Source organism: Prionailurus viverrinus, chromosome C2 (genome assembly GCF_022837055.1).
Source record: "Prionailurus viverrinus isolate Anna chromosome C2, UM_Priviv_1.0, whole genome shotgun sequence".
Taxonomy (NCBI): domain Eukaryota; kingdom Metazoa; phylum Chordata; class Mammalia; order Carnivora; family Felidae; genus Prionailurus; species Prionailurus viverrinus.
In genome coordinates this window covers 34,870,712-34,894,748 of record NC_062569.1, presented here as the reverse complement: position 1 = coordinate 34,894,748, position 24,037 = coordinate 34,870,712, and the positions used below count along the sequence as shown (strand labels likewise).

The 24,037-nt window shown below is 40.4% G+C and overlaps 2 protein-coding genes across 4 annotated transcripts in view; one reads left to right on the top strand and one right to left on the bottom strand.

Annotated features, from left to right (window-relative positions):
• COPB2 (COPI coat complex subunit beta 2) overlaps window positions 1-869 on the top strand; it is a 31,819-nt gene extending 30,950 nt beyond the window's left edge. Inside the window, exons 20-22 of the mRNA XM_047874741.1 lie at window positions 38-106; window positions 214-285; window positions 513-869. Of these exons, the coding sequence (XP_047730697.1) occupies window positions 38-106; window positions 214-285; window positions 513-605 (234 nt within the window). The 3' untranslated portion in view covers window positions 606-869. The remainder of the gene's footprint in view (window positions 1-37; window positions 107-213; window positions 286-512) is intronic.
• Window positions 870-1,016: 147 nt separating this feature from the next.
• Window positions 1,017-22,302, bottom strand: MRPS22 (mitochondrial ribosomal protein S22). 3 transcript variants are annotated; one of them, XM_047874745.1, is made up of 9 exons: window positions 22,098-22,229; window positions 11,735-11,840; window positions 11,470-11,633; window positions 10,236-10,400; window positions 8,244-8,387; window positions 7,273-7,356; window positions 5,868-6,013; window positions 2,467-2,575; window positions 1,376-1,512 (listed from the first exon to the last, which is right to left on the bottom strand). In XM_047874745.1, exons 3-9 carry the CDS (start codon window positions 11,596-11,598, stop codon window positions 1,417-1,419), a joined length of 873 nt encoding a protein of 290 aa, XP_047730701.1. In that variant the 5' UTR covers window positions 11,599-11,633; window positions 11,735-11,840; window positions 22,098-22,229; the 3' UTR covers window positions 1,376-1,416. The 3 variants fall into 3 exon arrangements, with proteins under 3 accessions (XP_047730699.1, XP_047730701.1, XP_047730698.1); XM_047874743.1 differs by lacking the exons at window positions 1,376-1,512; window positions 11,735-11,840 and adding an exon at window positions 1,017-1,233 and having other exon boundaries at window positions 22,098-22,302; XM_047874742.1 differs by lacking the exon at window positions 11,735-11,840 and having other exon boundaries at window positions 22,098-22,301.
• Window positions 22,303-24,037: the final 1,735 nt, after the last annotated feature.

Genomic DNA, 24,037 nt, shown 5'->3' with positions numbered 1-24,037 from the left:
TTACACTGCTTTATTCATCATTGCTTTATTCTGATAGCCAAATGAAGAAAGAAATGTTATGGAAGAGGCAAAAGGCTTTCAGCCCTCAAGATCTGCAGCTCAGCAGGTCAGTAGAATATCTTAATCAGATAATCTGGTTAAGATTTTTTCCTTGGGGGAAAATTACCTGAACAAATTCCTTCATCTTTCTATTCTCTCCACTTGGGCTTTCAGGAACTTAATGGGAAACCTGCTTCTCCTACTCCAGTTATTGTGACCTCCCACACAGCCAACAAAGAAGAAAAGGTAGGACATTATACCCAAACTTCCCATGGGAACCCCAGGGTCACTCCTCCCTCCTCATGAATGGCCACAGGATGTGCAGGCCTCTGCATTTCAATGACAGAATCACTTTCAGAGCAGGGGCTTTGAAATGAGAAAATGCCCCTCTTGACTCTTGCTTTGGTTCTCTTTTGATCAGGAATCAGAAAACTTTTCAAAAAGTTACCTACCAATAACTCTTTTCTTTGCAGAGTTTACTCGAACTAGAAGATCTGGATAATTTGGAATTAGAAGATATTGACACAACAGACATCAACCTGGATGAAGATATTTTGGATGACTAAGTGTAATGTGTCCCATGAACCATTAAGGACAGGTGTTGACTGCCACCGTGACCACAGTTCTTTTGACTCTAAGAAACTCCTGAGATTTTTTTTATAGGGAAAGGCTGTGGCCCACTGGGAGCACAGTGCTCTCCTCATTCTAGGAGTTTATGTGCCGCATCTAAATCACTGCTTCCTGTTAAGTAAAACAGATGTGGGCTTTGATTTTTTTTTCATACTGTCACTAGATCACATCTCATAAAACCTTTTGAATTAATGAAAATACTCAAAAGTTTCCTTTCTAAATAGTGAAGATAAGCTTCTAGCTTTAGAAGGCTGAACCAAAACTACACCTCACCTAGGGATCAGCCCACATTCTCTTAACCCTTTTTTCTTGATCTCATCCTTCTACCCCTGCCCTAACTTTTTAGTACTTGGATTATTATGTCCTGATTTTTGTCTAGTAGCTACCTGCTTCTAGAATCAGGATCTGAAACCCAGAAACCTCATTAAGCTGGGCTCTGTTTAAACTACCTAGTTGGTAATACAGAAAGAAGTACCTTTTTGTTGTTTTATACTGCACCATCCACTCTGGTGAGAGAAATTCATAACCAGGTACTCAGATATACTTCGGTTATCCCCCTGTGGCCTAGGAAAATGAGTGGAGTAACAAGATTTTCTTTGCATTTTTGTTAGAGGCACTGTTAAAAAACAATTTTATTGGTAACTCCCATCTGTAGTTTTCATTTTGACATTTTTAAACATTCAGCTCAACATTAACAGAAAGCTAGTTATAATTTAAGTAAAATGAAATTTATTTAAAAAAATATTTTCAGGAAGCTGCAGAATGGCTAATGAATGCTTCTTGATAAGCTTGTAGTGTTAATTCTATATATGCTCCCTTCTGTGCTTCTGTTTTTGCAAAGACCTGTTTAAATTTAAAAAAAGAAACTCTTAAGCAATAGAACATGTACTATTTATAGTTTTCCATTTCTGCATTAGCAAAGTCCCAGTTTAAAAAGTCTTCCAAGTTTCACATTTTTTTTTTCTGATTATAAAATAAGCATACTACATGGACCAAAAAATAACATCCAGTACAGTTCAAGCCACAGTAATTCTAAATACCAGAAGAATTCTAACATGGTTGCCATGTCTCTTAGCCTGTTTTCAGAAAAAAATTAAAACCTGACATTGTACCCCCTGCTAGGTCAAAATGAAAATCATTAGATTTCAAAAAAAATCACTTTATTTTCCCCAAAAGCATTTTGCTTTACCTGACCGATCACAGAAAACCAAAATTAGTACCATAGTTTCTCTCTACTCCTAGGGGGTCCATCACTGGTCACTTTTATCCTTAGAACTGCTTTGCGGTATGGGTAAAATAATATTGGGAGAGAAGCCAGATCCACAAAACCATGTCTATTCTGAGCATTAGAAGTGATGAAAATTATACAGTGACAGAGAACTCTGTGTAAGGCCATGGTTGGGAGAGGGAGGCAGCTCCAAAGTGCTAATGCAACTAAGACTTAGTAATAATACAGGCACCACCCTCTCCCCTTCTGGACAGGATTGTGACCTCCCTGAAGGATGGGAAGGTACACTGGGAACACGTGCTACCTGCTCCACACTGCCCTGCTCATCACTTGATCCCCTCAAAGAACAAGGGGGCGGCTGCCCTACTATCTGAACTACTTGGGACTTGAGCGTGCAGCTCCTCCACTCCCATCCCATCTGTTTCTGTTATCCAGGCTGAAGAAATATGGGACTCTGGTCACTGTTTCAAGATCACAAATGTTTAGTTACTATTAAATATGACCCACTTTAGAATTCTTCCCATCTCAATTAGCACCACACAACAGCCAGGTGAAAAAAGTCCCTTTACCTTAATTAAATGTACTCCCTCAGCAGCCTGCTCCTTGGCCTCCTGAGCCGACGGGCCATCTGGATGGAGCATGTGATACAGCTGGACCAAGCTGGTGGCATCATCCAGTCTAGGGTGAAAGGAATTACTGCTGTCAGTGGGTTTTCTTCATTTGCTTCACAGTTCTATAAAAATGTGTGCCAACTTAAAACTAAATTACACTTCAAACTTTCCTCGGGCCAGACATTTTTAAGCCTTCAGGTTTTATACTTTCAAAGGCATTTTCAGAATACAGGCCAATTTAGGCTTTATTTCTACTCTGAGGTAGGCAGGCCGGGAATCAGTACAGGGAGTGCCCAATTTATGAAAGTGAATATATTCTAAGTGTGACTATATTCCTTTGGAAACGGAGCATTACTTCTCATTGAAACAGCATTCTTAATGGTAGATGGCTGCCAGGCCAGCCCACTTCACCAGCAGCTAATAATGTCCTGTTACTCAGAGGTCAGGAATACTACCTACCTCCCACATAAGCTAGAGGCTGGTGGTCAGGGGATGCTCAAAGCCACTTGCCTTTAAGTTCATTAGCAGTGAACTTATTGGCAGCTAACAAATTTTCATTAAGACTCTGAATTAGTGGGAAAATGCCTTTACAAGAGGCCTCCTAGGAGTCCAAGGAAAGACTCCCAGGCTACCTATCTATTCACAGGAACCCACTAGTCAAAAATTAGCATCCTAGTGAAGCCAATCTGAAATTGTGCACCTGAGTCAGAAGGAACGTCAGGTTCTACTTTTGCAATCTAAAAATCAGTCTTCTGGTTTGTACTTATCTTTTTAGAAACCTATAGACAACTTCTATCAGCAAAAAAACCTCTTTAGCCTTCCCCAAACCAGTCACTGTCTTCTCACATAGTCAACACTTGCCCACCATTTGTCACCTCAAAACTGAGGAGGTAACAACTTTTCTGAAATGCTTATGCTTTTGAGGTTATGCTGTGCACACTAGTGAGGTACTGGCTTCCAGTTGGGGGTAGAAGGATAAAGACATCCTAATTCAGTATTTCTCCCAGCCATTTCATTAATTTTCTCTGCTTTACATATGAGCTGGCAGATAAAGAGTGGAGTGATCGTGAGACTAAAGAATTTCTCAAGCCATGGTGAACTTAGAGAAATGCTCTAAGCTTATCCCAAGGCCCATCCACTCCAAGGCCATCCTCTGGGAGAAATGAGAAACCAGAGCTGTTCATATAGTAAAACTTTCCAGGGAAAAAAATTCAAACATGTTCATTACAAATGTATTGCTTGTTATAATCTAACAAAGTCCAATAAACATGGCAACAAAATTCCCCAAATAAAAAAAAGAATTCCCTTTAGAGCTTAGGCATGTGGTCCTGTTAGGAGCTTAAATGGGTTTCTATATATATTTAGATTCCATTTAGGGCTTTATTACATTCATGCTAAAGTATAATGCCTGTATCTTACTAAACAAGTTAGCTTAACACCTAGCCATATTTGAAATAAGAGCAAATAAGTTTCCATGTTCAAACAGATTTTAAAAGAATCTCAACCACAAACCAACACTGGGACTTAATTAAGTCCGAAATAAGTATGAGCCGAATCCCAGTTCTGCCTTGTGTTTCATTCAGTGAGGATGTGCACCCTCTACTGTCCGGTCTGAGATTTGCAGCACATTGTCCAGGTCAGAAACCACACAAGAATGGTTTTACTTAATGTGGAGCAGAAAAGATTACTCAAAACTCCCTCCCAGTATACAAGTAAACTGCTTCAAATGTAAAGCTTAAATACGGTAATGACTATTACTATAATATATATTACTACATTTTGATAAAGAACTTTGATTTTCAGTTACACATTTTTTACAAAATGTTACATGTCTTTAAAATAAAAAAATTTCAGAATGATTCCATCTTAAAAACCTTATAAGAAAATTCGTTCACAGGAGATGTCACTGCCAACCGGCCCCCTGCTTATGTGGGATGAGGTTATGTGTCTGCCCTCTGAACTGGGGTTACAACACACTTGCTAGTAAAGTAGGCTGGCCTGAAGTCATCAACCATTAGGAATGCTGCTTCTATGAGAAATAGTGCTCTGGTTCCAAATATGGGCTGTATTTCTTAAAGAATGCCTGTGGCACCTTCTAGTTCCAAATGCCTTAGGAACTTTATGTGAAGGACTTAGATGAGATTACGTGGAGGATACTCTGAGTCAAAGCTCCTCATAGTCTGAAGGTGGCAGTAATCCCTATAACCCTCTTGTAGTTCAGACTTTTGAGTCAGTCAAGGACTGCCTACTGACCTTACTGCAACCATGCTGGTTTCTTTTCCTTGTCATCTTGGCATTTCTAATCCAACTGATAATCAAAAACCACAGTTTCATCACAAGCTGTAAAGTACAGTTTCAGCTAGAACCTGGGAGCACACCAGTTAAAATACATGCATGTTAAAATACAACAGATATTCCAGGGGCGCCTGGGTGGCTCAGTCGGTTAAGCATCTGACTTCAGCTCAGGTCACGATCTCACAGTTCGCAGGTTTGAGCCCCGCATCAGGCTCTGTGCTGACAGCTCAGAACCTGGAGCCTGCTTCAGATTCTGTGTCTCCCTCTCTCTGTCCCTCCGTTGCTCGTGCTCTCAAAAATAAACATTAAAAAAAACATACAACAGATATTCCTTGTTTCATGCAATTTTGGAAAACTAATTTTTTCAACATCTTAAAAGTCGTGCAAAAGCAAGGGACATTAAAAACAGTATTTTCATAAATTAAATGATGACTTTTACTGAAAACCTCCAGTCCCACCAGAAAACAAGCACCTGTCAGAGTTTATGTCTTTACATTTTCTATTTAATCCCTTTTTGAGTCTCTGGAAAGTTCACTTGGTCCCCAGGAACTCTGGTGAGGCCCAGGATAAGTCAGTATCCAAGGTATATAATACAGATGCACTACCACGTATCTTTCAAAGAATCTAGCTTTGTTTAAACAACACAAAAGAAGGGGCGCCGAGGGGGCTCAGTTGGTTAAGCATCCGACTTTGACTCAGGTCATGATCTCATAGTCTGTGAGTTTGAGCCCCGTGTCGGACTCTGTGCTGACAGTCTGGAGCCTAGTGCCTGCTTTGGATTCTGTGTCTCTCCCCCCGCCCCCGCCGCCCTGTCTCTCCCACTCTTGTGCTCTGTCTCTGTCTCTCAAAAATAAACATTAAAACAAAAACAAAAACAAAAACCACAAAAGCAAAGACTTGAGAAAACTGGGTTGTGCTGGAAGAACAAACCCATAAACAAATGAGGTAAATGAAAGGTATTTATTATTGGACAATACACTGTCATCAATGGGGAAAAATAGCTTAAATACAGATTTACTATAATAGTTGTGAGAATTTCTTTTACTTACTAAGATTGTACTTACAAATCTCTCTGAATCTGGTCAATCAGTAAACCATCAATCTTTTTCTTATTTACGAAATACCAAGCCATTCCACCAAAGTGTCTTGTTGAGCGTAAAAGGTCATACTTTCCATGTTTATCTATATCTTCGTAAGTCTGATGATGAATCTATCCACACAAAATGTAATTTTTCAGAAACATGAAAATAAAAAGTGAGGATTACTGGATGCACATTTACTAACATGAGCATTGCCCAAAAAGGTATCAATCAGTAAACCAGGTCTACTGATACCCGCCTCCACTATCATTAACCAATAGGTATGGTTTAGACTGGCCCTCCACTGTGGAAGTGTGTGGCAGCCTGAAACAAGTTTGCCACACATTTACAGTCAGATCAATTACTTTTCAGCAGCCAAGCACTACTCACGAAGCACCTATTACATATGTTGGAGACCACTAGAAATAATAGACCACCACTATCTTGGTCACTAGGGGAAAAGAAAAGAAATCAAGAATGTTTTTCCACTCCTCCCTTTTTCTCCTATCCCATCAACTGCTCCATTCTTACTAACTAATGTTCCTTCAGTTCTTCCAGATTCATCTTGCATATGATAAATAGGGCATTTCTGTGTTCAAAAGGCTTTCAAAGGCCTTCTGACTAAAGTCCAGATTCTTGAGTCTAGCCTCTGAGGTCAAGTACGGCCCCATTTACTTTTCTAGCTTCATCTTGAACACCTCCCATACACACTGTATGTACAAGCAAACCAGATGACTAGCCATTTACAAGCACACAGTTTCCTACCTGTTTTTCACACTGTTCCCCCTCCCTGCCTGAAACACCTCTTCTCACTCAACTTCACCGTGTTCCCTGCCCTTGTAGAACCCTGATCAAGACCCCTATGAAGTCTTTCCTGAGAGCACTTTGTAATCTTCTCTTAGCACCTAACATCTTAAACCCAAGGTGATAATTATCTGCATACTTATCTAGCACCCTTCTCCACAGTCAATGCCAGACTGCAGCTCTAACAGAGCACACCAGATCTTAGTTCATGTACTCGTCTATATTACCCACCACACTATCTCACACATGGAAGGCACTACGTGATTACTTACTGAATTGTAAGACACACGACATTTTGGCAAATTTTAGCAAACGACTCTGTTCCTGTATGATAAAATGAAAAGAGAACAGGCTTTGCCTATTCAAGTTTGGGTCCTAAACTACCACCTACTAACTGTGCAACTTCCAGCAAGGTACTCAACTCTCCAAACTTAAATTCTCTCATCTGTAAGGGTTGCTGTAAGGATAAAACATCTGGTATACTTCAGGTACTCCATAAATGTTCAGGTATTTCTCTTTCCCTTGAATAAATCTTACTCATAACCATACTTAAGTCCATACTTTAGAAACTATAAAATATACTCACTTTGATATATTCAGCAGAATCTGGCTCAAACTGGGCAACACAGAGATTGAGGACATCAACATGCCGGTCCTGGCTGTACATGGTCTAAAACCACACAGCACAGATGGAATTAGATGAGATAAACACGAAAGCTCAACACCCGTCCTGATGCCATGACAGATGTACTCATCCACATCTGTGCCCAGTAAGAGGTAGGCAGAGATAATACAGGCTCCACAAGTCACACCCACATTCAAATCCCAGCTAAGCCAATTGCAAGACTGATAACAGTGGTAGAGTCATCATTAGAAACACATTATCTGTCAGGAGTGCTGATTCAAAGGGGCACATGCACCCCAATGTCTGTAACAACACTATCAACAATAGCCAAATTATGGAAGAGCCCAAACGTCCACCGACTGATGAATGGATAAAGAAAATGTGGTATACATACAATGGAATATTACTCAGTGATCAGAAAGAATGAAATCCTGCCATTTGCAACAATGTGGGTGGAACTCGAGTGCATTATGCTAAGTGAAATAAATCAGAGAAAGACAAATACGTGATTTCAACTCACATGTGGAATTTAAGAAACAAAACAGATGAACATTAGGGAAGGGAAGCAAAAATAATATAAAAACAGAGAGGGAGACAAACCATAAGGGACCCTTACATACAGAGAACAAACTGAGGGTTGATGGAGGGATGATGGGTGGGAGGATATGCTAAAAAGGTGAGAGGCATTAGGAGGACACTTGCTGGGATGAGTACTGGGTGTTATATGTAAGTGATGAATCACTAAATTCTATTCCTGAAGCCAATACTACACTATATGTTAACGAACTTGGATTTAAATTAAAGAAAAAAACAACAAAAACACAAAACCCTGCATATCTGTGCTTATCAAAGCAGAATGCTCTACAGCACCAGAGCCAATGTTCAACCAAGAAACCATCACCACTGACTCTACGAAAGCACAGTCACCTTACCTTAAGATTTTCTTCCTTGAAAATTACTGGTGTCAAAACCCTACGACCTTCTTTTGGGAAATAAACTTGTATCATCCTGTCCCGTTCTTCCCAAGAGGCTTTCCGTAGCGTGCCACTTGGTTCTCTGACAACAATAAAACGCTCCTGAAATAGAAAACATAATCAAGAATGAGTTTCTGAAGACTTATTTTTAGTTCCAGTGTTCCATTAAGCACCATTATATGAATAATTTGCAATCAAAATATAAAATGCAACTGGGAGACATAAAATGCAATGGTCTAGGATTTCAATGATAATGTTAAACCTCGAAGACTTGGCAAGATTTGATACTTCCTTCACTAATCACTGCTCTGCCTCTGACAATCAGAAATCTAAAATGAACGTATTTACTAAGTGCCAACCATGGTCCTAAAGTGAGCTCAATACATAAAATGATTCAACTAACTAAAAAAAACCGATCAGAGATTCATCTAAATCCATTTCAGAGGAAAGAAGTACTATGAGACCTTTCAAACTGTTTCATTTCCCCATTCCAAAGTCTCACTGAAACAGACTTTATTTACTTTGTGATCTACTTCTAAAGTCCCTGGGATAAAAGGAACAAACCCAAGAATGTGGAGTCTTAATTCCTCACCTGTGTAATTCCTTATAGTGACAGGAGACATAAATGTATCAGAGAGACTGTCTCCCTGCTTCCGACCTCTTTACTTTTCCAACTACCAAATCCCAGGCCATGAGATGGCTTCCCTCTGAATTCCACCCACTGTGTGTGCCACTCAGTGGGCAATTTATCATGTGCAAGATTCCTGACACTGCTCAGATACTGTTAGAAAACTTAAAATGGGCAGGAGCTATGGATTATAATTCTTCACAATACCCGGTGACTTACAAAGAACTTTGCACATCGCAGATACTTGATATACATCTGATTAATGTTTAAATGAACTGACTTTCACCTTTTCAGAGATGTGAGAGTCTCTGAATGTGTTTTGAGGATAATAAAAACTTTCATCAAGTACTGCAAACAGAAAAAAATAGCAGATGCCTAAATAACACAATTATTTCTCAAAAGGACTAAGGTAATTTGAATTCTAAGTTCCTCTCTCAAGTTATAAAATGCTCCCATAAACAGCCTTCAAAGCACTGCAAACGTATAATAAAGCAGCCCAAAGCAAAAATTTTAATTAAAATGAAACTCTGAGATCCTTGTTCAACAGGTCAGGCATACAGGCAGCTGATGTACACAGACATGGACACTGCTCGAATCATGTCTTCTAACCATAATCATATATGATAAAAAGAATAATGTGGTGTGGCCCTTCCCCCAACCATAGCGTTACGTAGTACTCTAGTGCATTTTTTGGGCTAAATTATAAATCGCTCTTGTTTCACTCTTAATTGAAAAGGCTCAAACACAGTTCCCTTTTGGAACTGGTCATCAAGGGAAGAGGAGCTAGAGAATAAAAACCACAATAGAAGAAGCAGTGGTATCTGAGAATTGTCTGGGGAAACCTGTCACTCTTGCTGCAAATTCTGAAGAGCGAATATCCTTTGGGCAGTCTGGGTTTTTCTGGCATCCTCAAGAATTTACAGGAAAGAAAAACGTTTCAGCTTAGGAAGTCAGTCTAACTTGGGCAGAAAGAATCCCCTTCTGCCACTGCCTTGAAGATTTCTGCCTATTTGTGGCTTAGGGGTGGGTTTCTGTCTGTAAACCCCTCGTTCTGTCTCAGCACACCTTTCTCTGAAGTCAATCTGGAATATACTGTGTCCATAATCTGTAGGGAAATGGTAACATGATGATGTGGGACTAGTCTGCATTTCTCTTCTTCCTTATGCTGGGCTGGATCTTCCGGAAGGGTCTCACCCAGTCACAGGAATTCTGGTTTGGAAGATTCAGAGACAGCTGGGTCACAGTGATGTCGACCCTCGTTCCTCAGGTCCAACCGCACATATTTCAAATAAAGATCATTTTGCAGTTAGATATATACTCACCCGGTGTGGTATGCTATACGATATATCAGTAAACACATATTTGGCTGTTTCCGTTCCTTCCAAAATTTTATCTTCAGCTAACACGTCATTTATTGGCGCTCGTTCTTCCAGAACCGGTGGCATTTTTAATCGTACTTTAGCTGCCTCAACTGCCTTTCTTGTAGCCTAATGAAATAACACATTTCTTAAGGAAAGCTACAACGTTACAGACAAGGAGGATCATCTGACAAAAGCAGATACTGATATAAAATGCCAAGGACTGTGAAGAGAAGAAGCTGTAGCCACGATTCAGTGAGTGAAAAGGCCCCTGCACCCTGGCTTTTGCCTCTCCACTGTGGCTGAGAGCACCACCTACAGACTCAACCATTCTCGACACAGCAAAAGATGCTCAGAGACTGAGCCAGGCCACAAAAGCTGCTTAAAATTAAAGAAAGGATTTCATTTATTGTGTGCATACTATGTACCATATATTGTTTACATACTCTGAAAATATTTGGCTCATTTAATGCCCACAACTACCTTATGAGCTAGCTGACACTGTTATTCCATGGAAGAGAAAATAAAGGCACACAAATGTTAAGTAAATTGCTAAGAAGTTGCAACACTGGGACTTGAACCCTGGCAACTCAACTCCAAATCCCATGCTCTTAACCACTGACCACAGTGCTCCATGCCACACAGTTAGCAATGATTACCTCTGAGAAGTTCAAAGGGGACCTTTTACTCATGTGATATACTATTGGATATCTGAATGTTTTGCTCTGACTGTAATGGGCAATAATGCTTCACATATTCACACATGAAAGCATTTTCCACAAAGCACTCAATACGCATGACTCCAGGAGGACCCTGGTAGCTTAGAGTAGGATGTGCTTCAGCAGGATCTCATAATCCCACGAAAGCATCAGCTTCAAAGCAGCTCACAGCGGAGGCTTCTGACGAAAGAAGCTGAAGCAGGCAGGACAAAGAAAAGACACTCGAGCAGGTTTGGGAGCAGAGGAGGAGCTCTGCTTGGACACGCAGGCCTGACCCACGTGCCCCCCGTCTGCCTAATTTCAGCCATGCTCCCTGCTCCTATCTGCCTGCCTGATCCCATTTCTCTTCTCAGTCTGTGCCTGGAACTCCCATCATGAGCATCTATGGAAGAGCAGCTCTCAGCGTCCAGGGGGCCTCTGGAAATCTAATTTAACCCTTGAAAGATAAGTATCCTGCCCATATGTCTGCATTCACATACTTCTTCCAACTGTGCCTGGGTCATCAGCTTATAGGTTGGTGGCTTCAATTCTTGTACAGCTGGTTTAAAAATCTTCTGCAGATTCAAGCCTGTCATCTTGATGAGTATGTTTTGGACTTCCTCATCCATAAATGTAGGTTTCTTGATCTCTGAGCTACCAGATTCTGTTAAAATGGATTGTAGTAAATAAGAAGATGGTAAAAATGACAAGCCAACGAGACCTCAAAACAGAAAAGTTAATAGAAATGATGAACAAAATGTCTACCTCAGTATGCATAATGTTAATCCCTATGAAATCCATTCATCCATTCCTTGATAAAATTTACTGACCACTTACAATGATTAAGAATACTGGAAAAAAGGCACTCAATCTAGTGGAAAAGCAACATAAAAAAACTAATTAATCTGGGGCACCTGGCTGGCTCAGTCAGTAGAGCATGCAACTCTTGATCTCGGAGTTGTGAGTTCGATCCCCATGTTGCATGTGGAGATTACTTCAAAGAAAAAATTTTAAACTAAGTAATGTAATAATGTTAATCATAATAACTTACAGAGTTGTCTCCTATACGTCAGGCATTACACATATTTTCAGGAATGTTTAAACAACCCACAAAATAGGTATTGATATCTCAATTTTATAAATGAGGACACTGGAGCCTCCTTAAAGACAACTAGCTATTAAGTGACAGAGTCAGGATTTAAACCAAAGTTTGTTTCTAGAGCCTAGATCAGCTCTAGTCTCTCATGGTGGCCCCCAGTGCACGTGCCACATACATACTCTTGGAGCAGAGATGGACACGGCAGGGTCAAAGAAGGCTTCCCAAGGGCCTGAACAGCACAGAGAATAAAGGGAAGGAAATTCCAAGCTAAGGGGCTGCAACTAGGAAACACAGGCTTGGATTACGACGTGTGACTGAAAAGGCCAAGCGGGTGTCATGGAAGAGGCTTGGACAGGAGAGGAGACCAGATATCATCTCTGCCTTATGCAGTTTGCCTATCCATTTGCCTAACTTCCCCTGTTCCATTTCCATTAGGAAAAAAAAAAAGAAAGAGAGAAAAAAAAAAAAAAAAAGAGAGGAAATAAGTACCATTCCTTCCCAGCCACCTCTTCCTCTGCTAGTCCTGTACATGCTGAGTCCCCTAAAAATCCTTCTCTTCTCCCTTCCTATATTCTCCCTGAATGATATCCTAGCAATATAACTTTAATTACTTCTTTTTTTTTTCAAGTTTTTTAAATTTATTTTTGAGAGAGAGAGATCATGAGTTGGGGAGAGGCAGAGAGAGAGGGAGACACAGAATCTGAAGCAGGCCCCAGGCTCTGAGCTGTCAGCACAGAGCCCAATGCGAGGCTCGAACTCACAGACCGTGAGATCATGACCTGAGCTGAAGTTAGATGCTCAACCAACTGAGCCACCCAGGCACTCCAACTTTAATTACTTCTATATGCTAGTGACTCTAAAATCTGAATCTTCAGTTAAGATCATCCTCCAACCACCTAATCCATGGACATCTCACTTGCACCCCAGTACTGCCAAAGCAGAACCCATCAACTTTCTCCCATCTTAAACCTGCTTTTCCTATTGTTCCTTATCTTAGCAGCATCCATAGGTCATGTGGGCCTGAAATCTCGCAGTCATTCCTGACTTCTTTACTCTCCACATCTAGCCAAAGAGCAGTAGTAACAGCAACAGCAATGATAACAAATAACATTTGTTAGGTGCTTACTATACACCAGTACTTACTGACCTAAAAATGTTACGTATTCAGCACATTTAATCTTCACAACCCCAGCAATACCATAATTATCCCCATTTTACAAAAAAAGCACACTAACACAGAACATACTGCCTGTTACACCTCATAAATCTCTCTAATCCTCCATTTCCCACTGCCACTACTCTGATCAAGGCCATCCTCATCTCTTGCCTTTGCCTCCTAACCAGTCTCCCTGACTCCAAGAATGACTCAGACTCCATTCTGACACCACTGTAGACCATTGTTCACAGAACAACCAGAGTAATCTCTTAAAAACGCAGTCAAAACAACAGGAAAGATTAACGAAACTAAGAGCTGGTTATTTGAAAAGGTAGGAAAATTCACAAACCTTTAGCTACACTAAGCAAGGAAAAAAAAGAAAGGACCCAAATCAACAAAATTATAAATGAAAAAGGAGACATTACAACTCATACTACAGAAATACAAAGGATCCTAAAAGGCTAATGTGAACAATTACATGGCAAAAAACTGGACAACCTAGAAGAAATGGAAAAATTCTTAAAAACATATGCCCCACCAAGACTGAGGAAGAAACAGAAAATCTGAACACACCAATTACTACTAAGGAGGTTCAATCAGCAATAATAAATGTCCCAACAAAGAAAAGGCCAGTACCAGATGGCATCACAGGTGAATTTTACCAAACATTCAAAGAAGAATTACTGCCAATCCTTCTTAAACTCCTCCAAAAAACTGAACAGGAGGGAACACTCCCAACATCATTTTATGAAGCCAGCACTATCCTGCTACCAAAGCCAGACTCTACAGCCATACCACCCTGAACACACCCAATCTGGTCTGATATCAAAGCTAGAAAAGGACACTACCAGAAACTACAGGCCAATATTCCTGATAACTATGGATGTAAAATTTCTCAATAAAATACTTGCAAACCAAATTCAGCAGCACATTAAAAAGATCATTCACCATGATTAAGTGGAATTTATCCCTGGGATGCAAGGATGGTTTGACATACACAAATCAATGGATACATGACACTAACAGAATGACAGAAAAATCATATAATCATTTCAACAGATGCAGAAAATGCATTTGACAAATTTCAACATTGGTTCATGATAAAAGCTCTTAACAAATTAGGTAGGGAAGGAACATACCTTAACATAATAAAGGCTATATATATGCTAAACCCACAGTTACCATGAAAGACTGAAAGCCTTTCCTCTAAGTTCAGGAATAAGACAAGGATGTCTCCTATTCAACATAATGCTTCAAGTCCTAGCCAATCTATTAGGCAAGAAAAAGAAAAGGTTCTCAGAATTGGAAAAGAACAAGTAAAACTGTATCCAATTGCAGACAATAGGATTTTGTATGTAGAAAATCCTAAAAACTCCACAAAAAAAAACCCACCAAAAACAAAAACTATTAGATCTAATCAGCAAATTCAGTAAAGTTGCAGGATACAAAATTAACATTTAAAAATCAGTAGCATTTCTATACTAACAGCAAGTTATGTGAAAAAGAAAGAAAGCAATCCCATCGACAACAGTATCAAAACCAATAAAATACTTAGGAATAAATTTAGCCAAGGAGGCGAAAGAAATCAAAGAGGAGGAATGCAGGGAAGATGGTGGAGTGGCAGGATCCTGAGCTCACCTCACCCCAAGGATGCACAGAGGCAACAACTACATGTATGGCAACTAACCCTGAAAATGACCTGAAGCCTGGCAGAACAGATCTCCCACAGCTGGTTGTAGAAATAAGGCCACATCAAAAAGGGTAGGATGGGTGGAAACACAGTCAGTAATCAAACCCCTGGCTCAACTAACCGAAAACAAGAAGGATATCACAAGCAAAGAGGAGCAAGAAGATCAGACTCCCAGACTGGACTCCTTCCCAGACCCACACTGGGAAAAGGAGTCCCCACAAGATCTGGCTTTGAAAATGAGTGATGCTGATTTTAAACTCTGAGACAGCCAGAGGTTAAAAAACCTGAGACCCAGCATGCTAAGTAACTCACCGCAGACACAGCACAAAAGCAGCAGTTGGAAAAGCACCTAGGGCATATGTGAAAGATATGTATGGACAAAGCTGAGGACGTATGCCAGAAAGACAGGAATCTTCAGGAAACTTCCCTGGGAACAAAAGTGATGGTGGTGCCATTTTTCTTGCCCTCCCCAAGCCTAGACGGCCAGACTCTTGACGGAGCCTGTTCTAACACACTCTTCATCTACCTTGCTAGCAGCATGTGCCTTGCCTCAGTGTTGCCCCGTGGACCTGTCCCACCCAACCCACCTGCCTTGGTAGGCACCCCTCCAAAGCAATTCCTGCCACGGGGAGTGGGGGAGATAGTCCCACACACCAACATGTGTTCAATTCCTGCCAGCCAGGCCTCTTACTGCCTGCATGGGGAACAAACCCTGCCCCCTTCAGCTGTCGCAACGACTAACTGGAAACAACCAGGCTACCTACCGGCAAGCCCATGGCAGCCGCAGCCAGGCCTTTCAACAGGACAGTACACTGCCCACTGTGCCTGCGGCAAATGAAGCAGGACATGGAGCCCACTGAGCTAAGGGCCAGCCCAACCCATCAGGATGCCCACAGAAATTGTGGCCTAGCCACAAAATGAGGACATACACAGTCCACACAGGGGACACCCCTGGAGCATGTGGTCTGGTGACAAGAAGGGATTGTGCTACAGGGCACCACAGGACCTCTTCTACACAAGGATACTACTTTAGAGATCAGGAGACATATCTACCTGATACACAGAAACAGATACAGAGAGTGAGAAAAAAATGAGGAGACTGAAGAATATGTCCACAAGGAAAGAACAAGACAAAAATTACAGAAAAAGAACTAAACAAAATAGAGATAAGGAATATGCCTAATAAAAAGATCAAAGTAACAATTATAAAGATACCCAACCAGACTTGAGACAGAGGAATAGATGAATTCACAACTTCAACAAAGAGATAGAAAATACAAAAAATAATCAATGAGAGTTGAAGAATACAATAACTGAAAGAACAAATACACGAGAGGGAATCAACAGCAGATTACAGAATGCAGAAAAATGGATCAGTGATCTGGAAGACAGTGTAATGGAAAACAACCAACCTAAATAGCAAAAAGAAAAAAAATAACAAAAAGTAAGAATAGGTTAAGGGACCTCTATAACATCATGAAGCACAGTAACATAGTACTATAGGGATCTCAGAAGAAAAAGAGAGACAGAAAGGGGCAGAAAACTTATTTAAAGAAGTAATCGCTGAAAATCTCCCTAATATGGGAACACATTCAGGTTCAGAAAACACAAAAATCCCCAAACACGATGAACCAAAAAAAGTCCACACCATGACATATAGTTAAAATGACAGAACTTGCAATAAAGAGAGAATATTAAAAGCAGCAAGAGCAAACAATTACAAACAAGGGAACTCCCATAATGTTATCACCTAATTTTTCAGCAAATAATCTGAAGGTCAGAAAGGAATGGCAGGACATATTCAAAGTGCTGAAAGGAAAAAATTTACAACCAAGAATGCTCTACCCAGCAAAATTATCTATCACTCAGAATTGGAGAGATCAAGAGTTACCCAGACGAACAAAAATTAAAGTTCATCACCACTAAATCATCTTTACAAGAAGTGTTAAAGAGAATCCTTTAAGTGGTTAAAAAAAAAAGACAATAACTACAATTCAGAAAATTGTGAAAGGAAAAAATTTCACTGGTAAGAGCAAACATATAGTAAGTAGGACATTAATCACTTATAAAGCCACTATGGAAGTTAAAACACAAAAGCAGTAAAATCACCTATATCTACAAAAATTAAAAGAAATATTAGGGATATACAAAATAAAAGGATGTAAAATATGACATCATACATATATAAAACATGGAGGAAAAATGTAAAACATAGTACTTTCAGAATGTGTTCAAACTTAAGCAACCATCACCTTAATAATAGGGACTGCTATACATATATGATGTTATATATACACCCCTGGTAACCACAAATCAAGAACCTGTAATACACACACACACACAAAAAAGGGAAAAAAAGCTAAACATGACAGTAAAGAAAGCCACCAAACAACAAGCAAAAGAAGAAAGGAATAGAGAAGAGCTAAAAAAAAAAAAACCACCAGAAAACAATTACTAAAATGGCAATAAGTACAATACCTATCAATAATTACTTTACATGTAAATGGAGTAAATGCTCCAAACAAAAGATACAGGGTGCAGATGGATTAAAAAAAAAAAAAAAAAAAAAAAAAGACCCATCTATGCGCTGCCTACAAGAGACTCACTGCAGAACTCAAGATACACAGAGACTGAAAGTGAAATGATGGGAAAAGATATTCCATGCAAATGGAAGAAAAAAAAATAGTAATATTTACATCAGACAAAACAGACTTCAAAACTAAGACTGTAGCAAGAAACAAGGAATTACATAATGATAAAGGGATCACTCCAATGAGAAGATATAATTGTAAATATCTATGCACCCAACATTGAGGCACTTAAATACATAAAATAAATATTAATAGACATACAGAGAGAAACTAACAATAATAAAATAATAGCAAGGCACTTTAACACCACTTTTACATCAATGGATGGAACATCCAGTAAGAAAATCAGTAAGAAAACAATGTTCTTGAATGACACTTTAGACCAGATGAACTTAGCACATGTATACATAATATTCTATCCAAAAACAACAGAATATACATTATTTTCAAGCTCACATGGTACATTCTCCAGGTTAGATCACATGTTAAGACTACAAAACAAGTCTCAATAAATTTAAGACTGAATCATATCGTGCATCTTTCCCAACCATAACAGTATAAAACTAGAAATCAACTAAAAGAAAAAAAATGAAAAAAACAAAACAAAACAAAAAAACACGAACACATGGAGGCTAAGCAACATGCTCCTGAACAACCAATGGGTCAAAAAAAAAATCAAAAAGAAAGATATGGAGACAAATGAAAATGGTAACACAACAGCCGCGAATCTTTGGAGCATGACAAAAGCAGTTCTAAGAAGGGAATTTATAGGAATACAGTCCTACCAAAGAAACAAGAAAAGTATCAAATAAACAATCTAACCTTCTACCTGAAGGAAACTAGAAAAAGAACAAGGCCAACATTAGAAGGAATAAAATAAAAAAAATTTAGAGCAGAAATAAATGAAACAGAATAAAAAATAGAAAAGACCACTGAAACCAAGAGCTGGTTCACTGAAAAGATAAGCAAAATTGATAAACTTATAGCTAGACTCATCAAGAAAAAAAAAAGGACCCAAATCAGAATTAAAAGTAACAACCAGCACCGCAATACAAAGGATTATAAGAGACTACTACGAAAAATTATATGACAACCTAGTAGAAATGGGTAAGTTTCCAGAAATATAACAATCTTCCAAAACTGAAGCAGGTAAAAATAGAAAATGTGAACAGACCCCTTACAAGTGATAAAGTTAAACCACAATTTAAAAACAACAACAAAGTCCAGACCAGATGGATTCACAGGTGAATTCCACCAAACTTGTAAAGAAGAGTTAGTACCCATTCTCCTCAAACTATTCCAAAATAATAGGGGCACCTGGGTGGCTCAGTGGGTTAAGCATCCGACTTGATCTCAGCTCAGATCTTGATTTTAGGGTCATGAGTTCAAGCCCTACATTAGGCTCTACACTACATATATAACCTACTTTAAGAAAAAAAAAAAAAAGTAGAAGAGGAAAGAAAGCTTCCAAATACATTCTGTGAGGCCAGCACTACCCTAATACCAAAACCAGAAAGAAAAGAAAAGAAATACAACCACAGGCCAATATCCCTGGTGAACCCACCCTTATGTCGTCAATTAATCTACCACAAAGGAGGCAAGAATATACAATGGAGAAAAAAAAGTCTCTTCCATAAATGATACTGGGAAAACTGGATATCTACATGCAAAAGAATGAAAGTGAGTCACTTTCTTACACCATACACAAAAATAAACTAAAAATGGATTAAAGGCATAACTCCTACAAAAAAAAAAGAAAGAGGGGCGCCTGGGTGGCTCAGTTGGTTGAGGTCATGATCTCGTGGTTTGTGAGTTCCAGCCCCGCGTCAGGCTCCGTGCTGACAGTTCAGAGCCTGGAGCCTGCTTTGGATTCTGTGTCTACTTCTCTCTCTCTCTCTCTCTCTCTCTCTCTCTCTCTCTCTGCCCCTCCCCCTGCTCATACTCTGTCTCTCTCTCTCTCTCTCTCGAAAATAAACTTTAAAAAAATTAAAAAAAAAAAAAGGCAGTAATTCCTCTGACATCAGCCATGGCAACATTTGTCTAGATAGAACTCTTCAGGAAAGGGAAACAAAAGCAAACAAACTACTGGAACTTCATCAAAATAAAAAGCTTTTGCACAGCAAAGAAAACCACCAACAAATGAAAAGGCAACCTACTAAATGGAAGAATGCAAATGATAAATCAGATAAGGGATTAATATCCAAAATATATAAAGAAGGTAATACAACTCAACACCAAAAAAGCAAATAATCTGATTAAAAATGGACCGAAGACCTGAACAGACATCTTTCCAAAGAAGACATACAGATAGCCAACAGACACATGAGAAGATGCTCAATATCCCTACTCATCAGGGAAATGCCAATCAAAACCACATTGAGATAATACCTTACACCTGTCATAATGACTAGACTCAAAAAGACAAGCAACAAATGTTGGCAAGGATGTGAAGGAAAAGGAACTCTAGCGCAATGATGATGGGAATGTAAACTGGTGCAGCCTCTGTGAAAACAAGTATGGAGGTTCCTGAAAAAACTAAAAATAGAAATACCATATGACCCAGTTAATTCCACTATACTGGTTATTTATCAAAAAAAGCCAAAACACTAATTTGAAAAGATATATGTGCCCCTATGTTCAAAGCAGCATTATTTACAACAGCCACAATATGGAGACAACTAAGTATCCATCAATGGATAATAAAGTTGTGGGGTATGTGTGTGTGTGTGTGTGTGTGTGTGTGTGTGTGTGTGTATGTGCATGTACACGCGTGTAAAAGAATATTATTTGACCACAAAAAAGGAGGCAATCATGCCATTGGGGACAACATGGATGGATTGTGAAGGCATTATGCCAAGTGAAATAAGTCGAGCAGAGAAAGACAAATAATGTATGATCTCAACTACATGTGGAATCTTAAAACAAACAAAAACTCACAGAAAAAGAGATCAGGGGTGCCTGGGTGGCTAGGTCAGTTAAGCGTCTGACCCTTGATTTCAGCTCAGGTCATGATCTCATGATTTGTGGGACCAAGACCCACATCTGGCTCTGCACTGACAGCACAGAGCCTGCTTGAGATTCTTTCCCACTCATGGGTTCTCTCTCAAAATAAATATTTAAAAGGAAAAAAGAAAATGAGATCAGACTTGTGGTCTTATGGTTACCAGATGAAGGGGTAGGAGGAGGGGGAATTGGAAGAAGGTGGTCAAAAGAAACAAACTTCCAGCCAAAAGATAAATAAGAACTAGGGATGCAATGTACAACATGATAAAAACTGTTAACACTGCTGAAAAGCATATATGAAGGTTGTTAAGAAAGTAAATCCTAAGAGTTCTTACCACAGGAGAAAAAATGTTTTTTGCTTTTCTTTGTATCTACAGGGGAGAAAATATGTAAACTAATCTTGCTGTAGTAAAAATTCATGACATATGAATTTCACAACATATTATCACTGTGTTGTACACCTTAAACTTATACAATGCTGTATGTTAATTGTATCTCAATAAAACAAAAAAATTTAAATATGATCAAGATCATGCATGCTTGAAACTCACCAATGACTTCCAATATCACTTAGAAAAAAAAACTAAGGCAGTCTGCTTTCTCACTATATCCCCCACTAAACAACGTGCTCCCCCAAAGGCCAGAACCCTGTCTATTTATACTCATCTCTAACACCCAGGTCACTTAAAGCACCTGGCAGACAATATGTGCTCAGCACTATTCTCCCAGACCGTCTCACCCATTCCCCCAGCTTGAGTTACCACTTTCACCAGATGTTTCTCACTTCAGATATGACTGCGTATTAGATACCTACACTAGAATTTCAAAAGCACCTCAAATTTAACGTGTGCAAACAGACGTTTAGTTCTGCCTTCCTGCCAAGCTCATCTCATCTACTCCTGCCTCTTCTTCCCTCACCTCCCTACCTGTTCCTACAATTTCTGTCTTGGTATAAATGGGATTATTCTCCACTCAACTGTGCAAGCCAGAAACCTGAGAAGCAACACTGATTTCTCCTTTTAAACTTAGAGCCAAAGCCATAACCAACCCTTATCAATCCTACCTAAAACATGGGTTTCCAAACTACCTGTATTTCAGTCTCATTTCTGGACTTTTGCTTATGCTGTTTCCTCTGCCTGAAATGCTTCCTGTTTTCTCCCTATAGCGTGGTTAGCCAGGTCTCAGCTTTCGTCATCATCTCCAGGAACCCTTCCCTGCCCCTTCCAACCTAGTTTGAGCGCTACTCTTATGTGCGATCCCCTGTGCCTGAGTCACACTACACTGCCACCTCCCCCTTGGGCCACGAGTTCCCTCAAAGTTTAGTTGGCCGTTTCCCCAAACGTAGCTGTGCTTTGCAAGGAACCGAACTCAGGCACTGTTAGTTAAGCGAGTGAAGAATTACAAAGGTGGGCGATAACAGACCCTTCAGGTACAAGGTACAGAAGGAAGCCGGCTGGGTCTAAGGGAGCACTGCTAGAGGAGCCGGAGACTGGGATGAGGGGGTGGGGCCCGCGTGGTTCTCGCCAGCCAGAAGGACGCTCTGGGTCTCCCAGGAAAACGCGCCAGCGGACGTCTGACAGGTCACTTACCCGCCTCAGAGGCAAGCCGACGGCATGGCAACCCCGCCCCGCAGAGCCTGGGCAGCGGCTGGAGCAGGGTGCCGAGATGGAGCCGAGTTCGGGCCGGGAAAGAGACCCGCTCGATGTTCCGAGTACCTGTCAGGAGGCCCCACAGCGACACAGACGCTCTGAGGGTCGCCATGATTATCCGGGGCCATCTGCGCCGGAAGTGGCTGTGAGCCATTTCGGGTCTCGCGCACTTCGCGCGGCATTCTGGGAAATGTAGTCTGGTTGCGGGAGGTGGGAGGCGAAGCTGCGCAGCTTTACGATTTTCTTGTAACCCGCTTCTTACCACGTGGAAAATGTTCGTGTCCTGTGTATGCATACAGCCAAAGGTAAAACGTACAACATCTGCCTTATATATTTTTTCCTGGACCTTTCCTTCGGTTTCCATGGCTCTAACCGATTTCCATGGCCTGCCCAAACCTCCTCTCCATGCCCCAGGTTTAAATCCAACTGCCTATTCTACTTATCCATTCCAGCTTATCACAGACCCTCCCACATGACAAATATAACCGATTGCCACCACCAACTTCATCCATACCAACTCATACACTTCATTCTGTCTCAGAACCTTACCTCTTTACTTCATAGCCCTTTTCTCAATTTGTGATTATTTTGCTCATTTATTTGCTTATTTTTCTCATCCCATGAAGACAATCACTCTACGTATGTCACCTAACCTGGAATGTCTATGTCCAGCAAACATGTGTTGAATAAATGACTGAATGAATGATTAAGTGATCCTGTTATTTTCTTACCAGCTGTCCAGGATGTGTAGGTCTTTCTCTTCCCTGTAGTTTGGCACTTGTGCTAAGAACTCATCCCAAGGCCTGGCCAAAGGAGGATGTTAACACTTGTTTGAGTTAGTTGGACAGGTAGACTCATCTTCTAACCTTAACCTCTTTTCCACCATGGCTCATTTAGATCTCTGTTTCTGAACAGATTCCCTGATTGGGTGGGGGAGCATAGAGCTCTAGGCTGCATTCAGGGATGGCTGCTGCCCTATGCTTCCCAACACTTCCGCTCACACCTACATCATAGCAGGTAGCAAGTGTCAGGGAGTGGTAGTGAAATGCATGCAAGTGTCTCCCAGCCCGTGCCCTTTCTCTAAGAATCGCCCACCTACTTCATTCCCATAGGCACTGCTGAGAGGATAGGCCTCACTGGCTATGTTTTTGTATATCACTCCCCTGAATAATACTGTTTGGACAATGAGTGGACACCTAATGCAGGAGGAATGAATCCATTGGCTGCTATATTTCTTGTAGAGATGGCTGACTATGTGCTTTGAAAAAAAGAGAGATGAGGAAAGGTGCTATCTTGGCCAGAGACCCTCCCATGTTCCTTTCATTAATCTCCTTTATTCAGGCCACACTAAGTTTTACTGACAAGTATTAACCAAGTTTCCTAGTTCTAGCTGTAACCATGGACAGTCGCCCACGTCATTCTGAATCTCAGTTCCTCACCTACAAAATGGCTATAATGAGAGCACTTACCTTGCAGACTTTGAGGATAAAGGACTTTCAGGATTTGACGTCTGGCATTTCATAAATGGGGTGGGTGCAAGACAGCTGGGTGGCAGCAAGTCGGGGCCTGTCTGAAGATCTTCAGAGGGAACACTTATCAGTGAAGGCTATCTGGTTATAAGCAACAAATATTTCCTGTCTAAAACAGAGATGGAAGTGTTGGGAAAGATGTTGACTATCTCACAGAGTGAAAGGGAAAGGTGAATAGCAAAGCCGCAGGAAGGCCTTGAAGGATGGAAGCTCCAGGGTTCCCAGAGGCAGGAACTCAAGAGAAATCTCTCCAGGAGGCTGCTGTCAGAATGCCTTGGTCCCAACTACTTGCTTTCCATCAAAGCCGAGTTCCTGGTGAGAGAAACTGACTGGCCTAGGTGAGGTCCTATT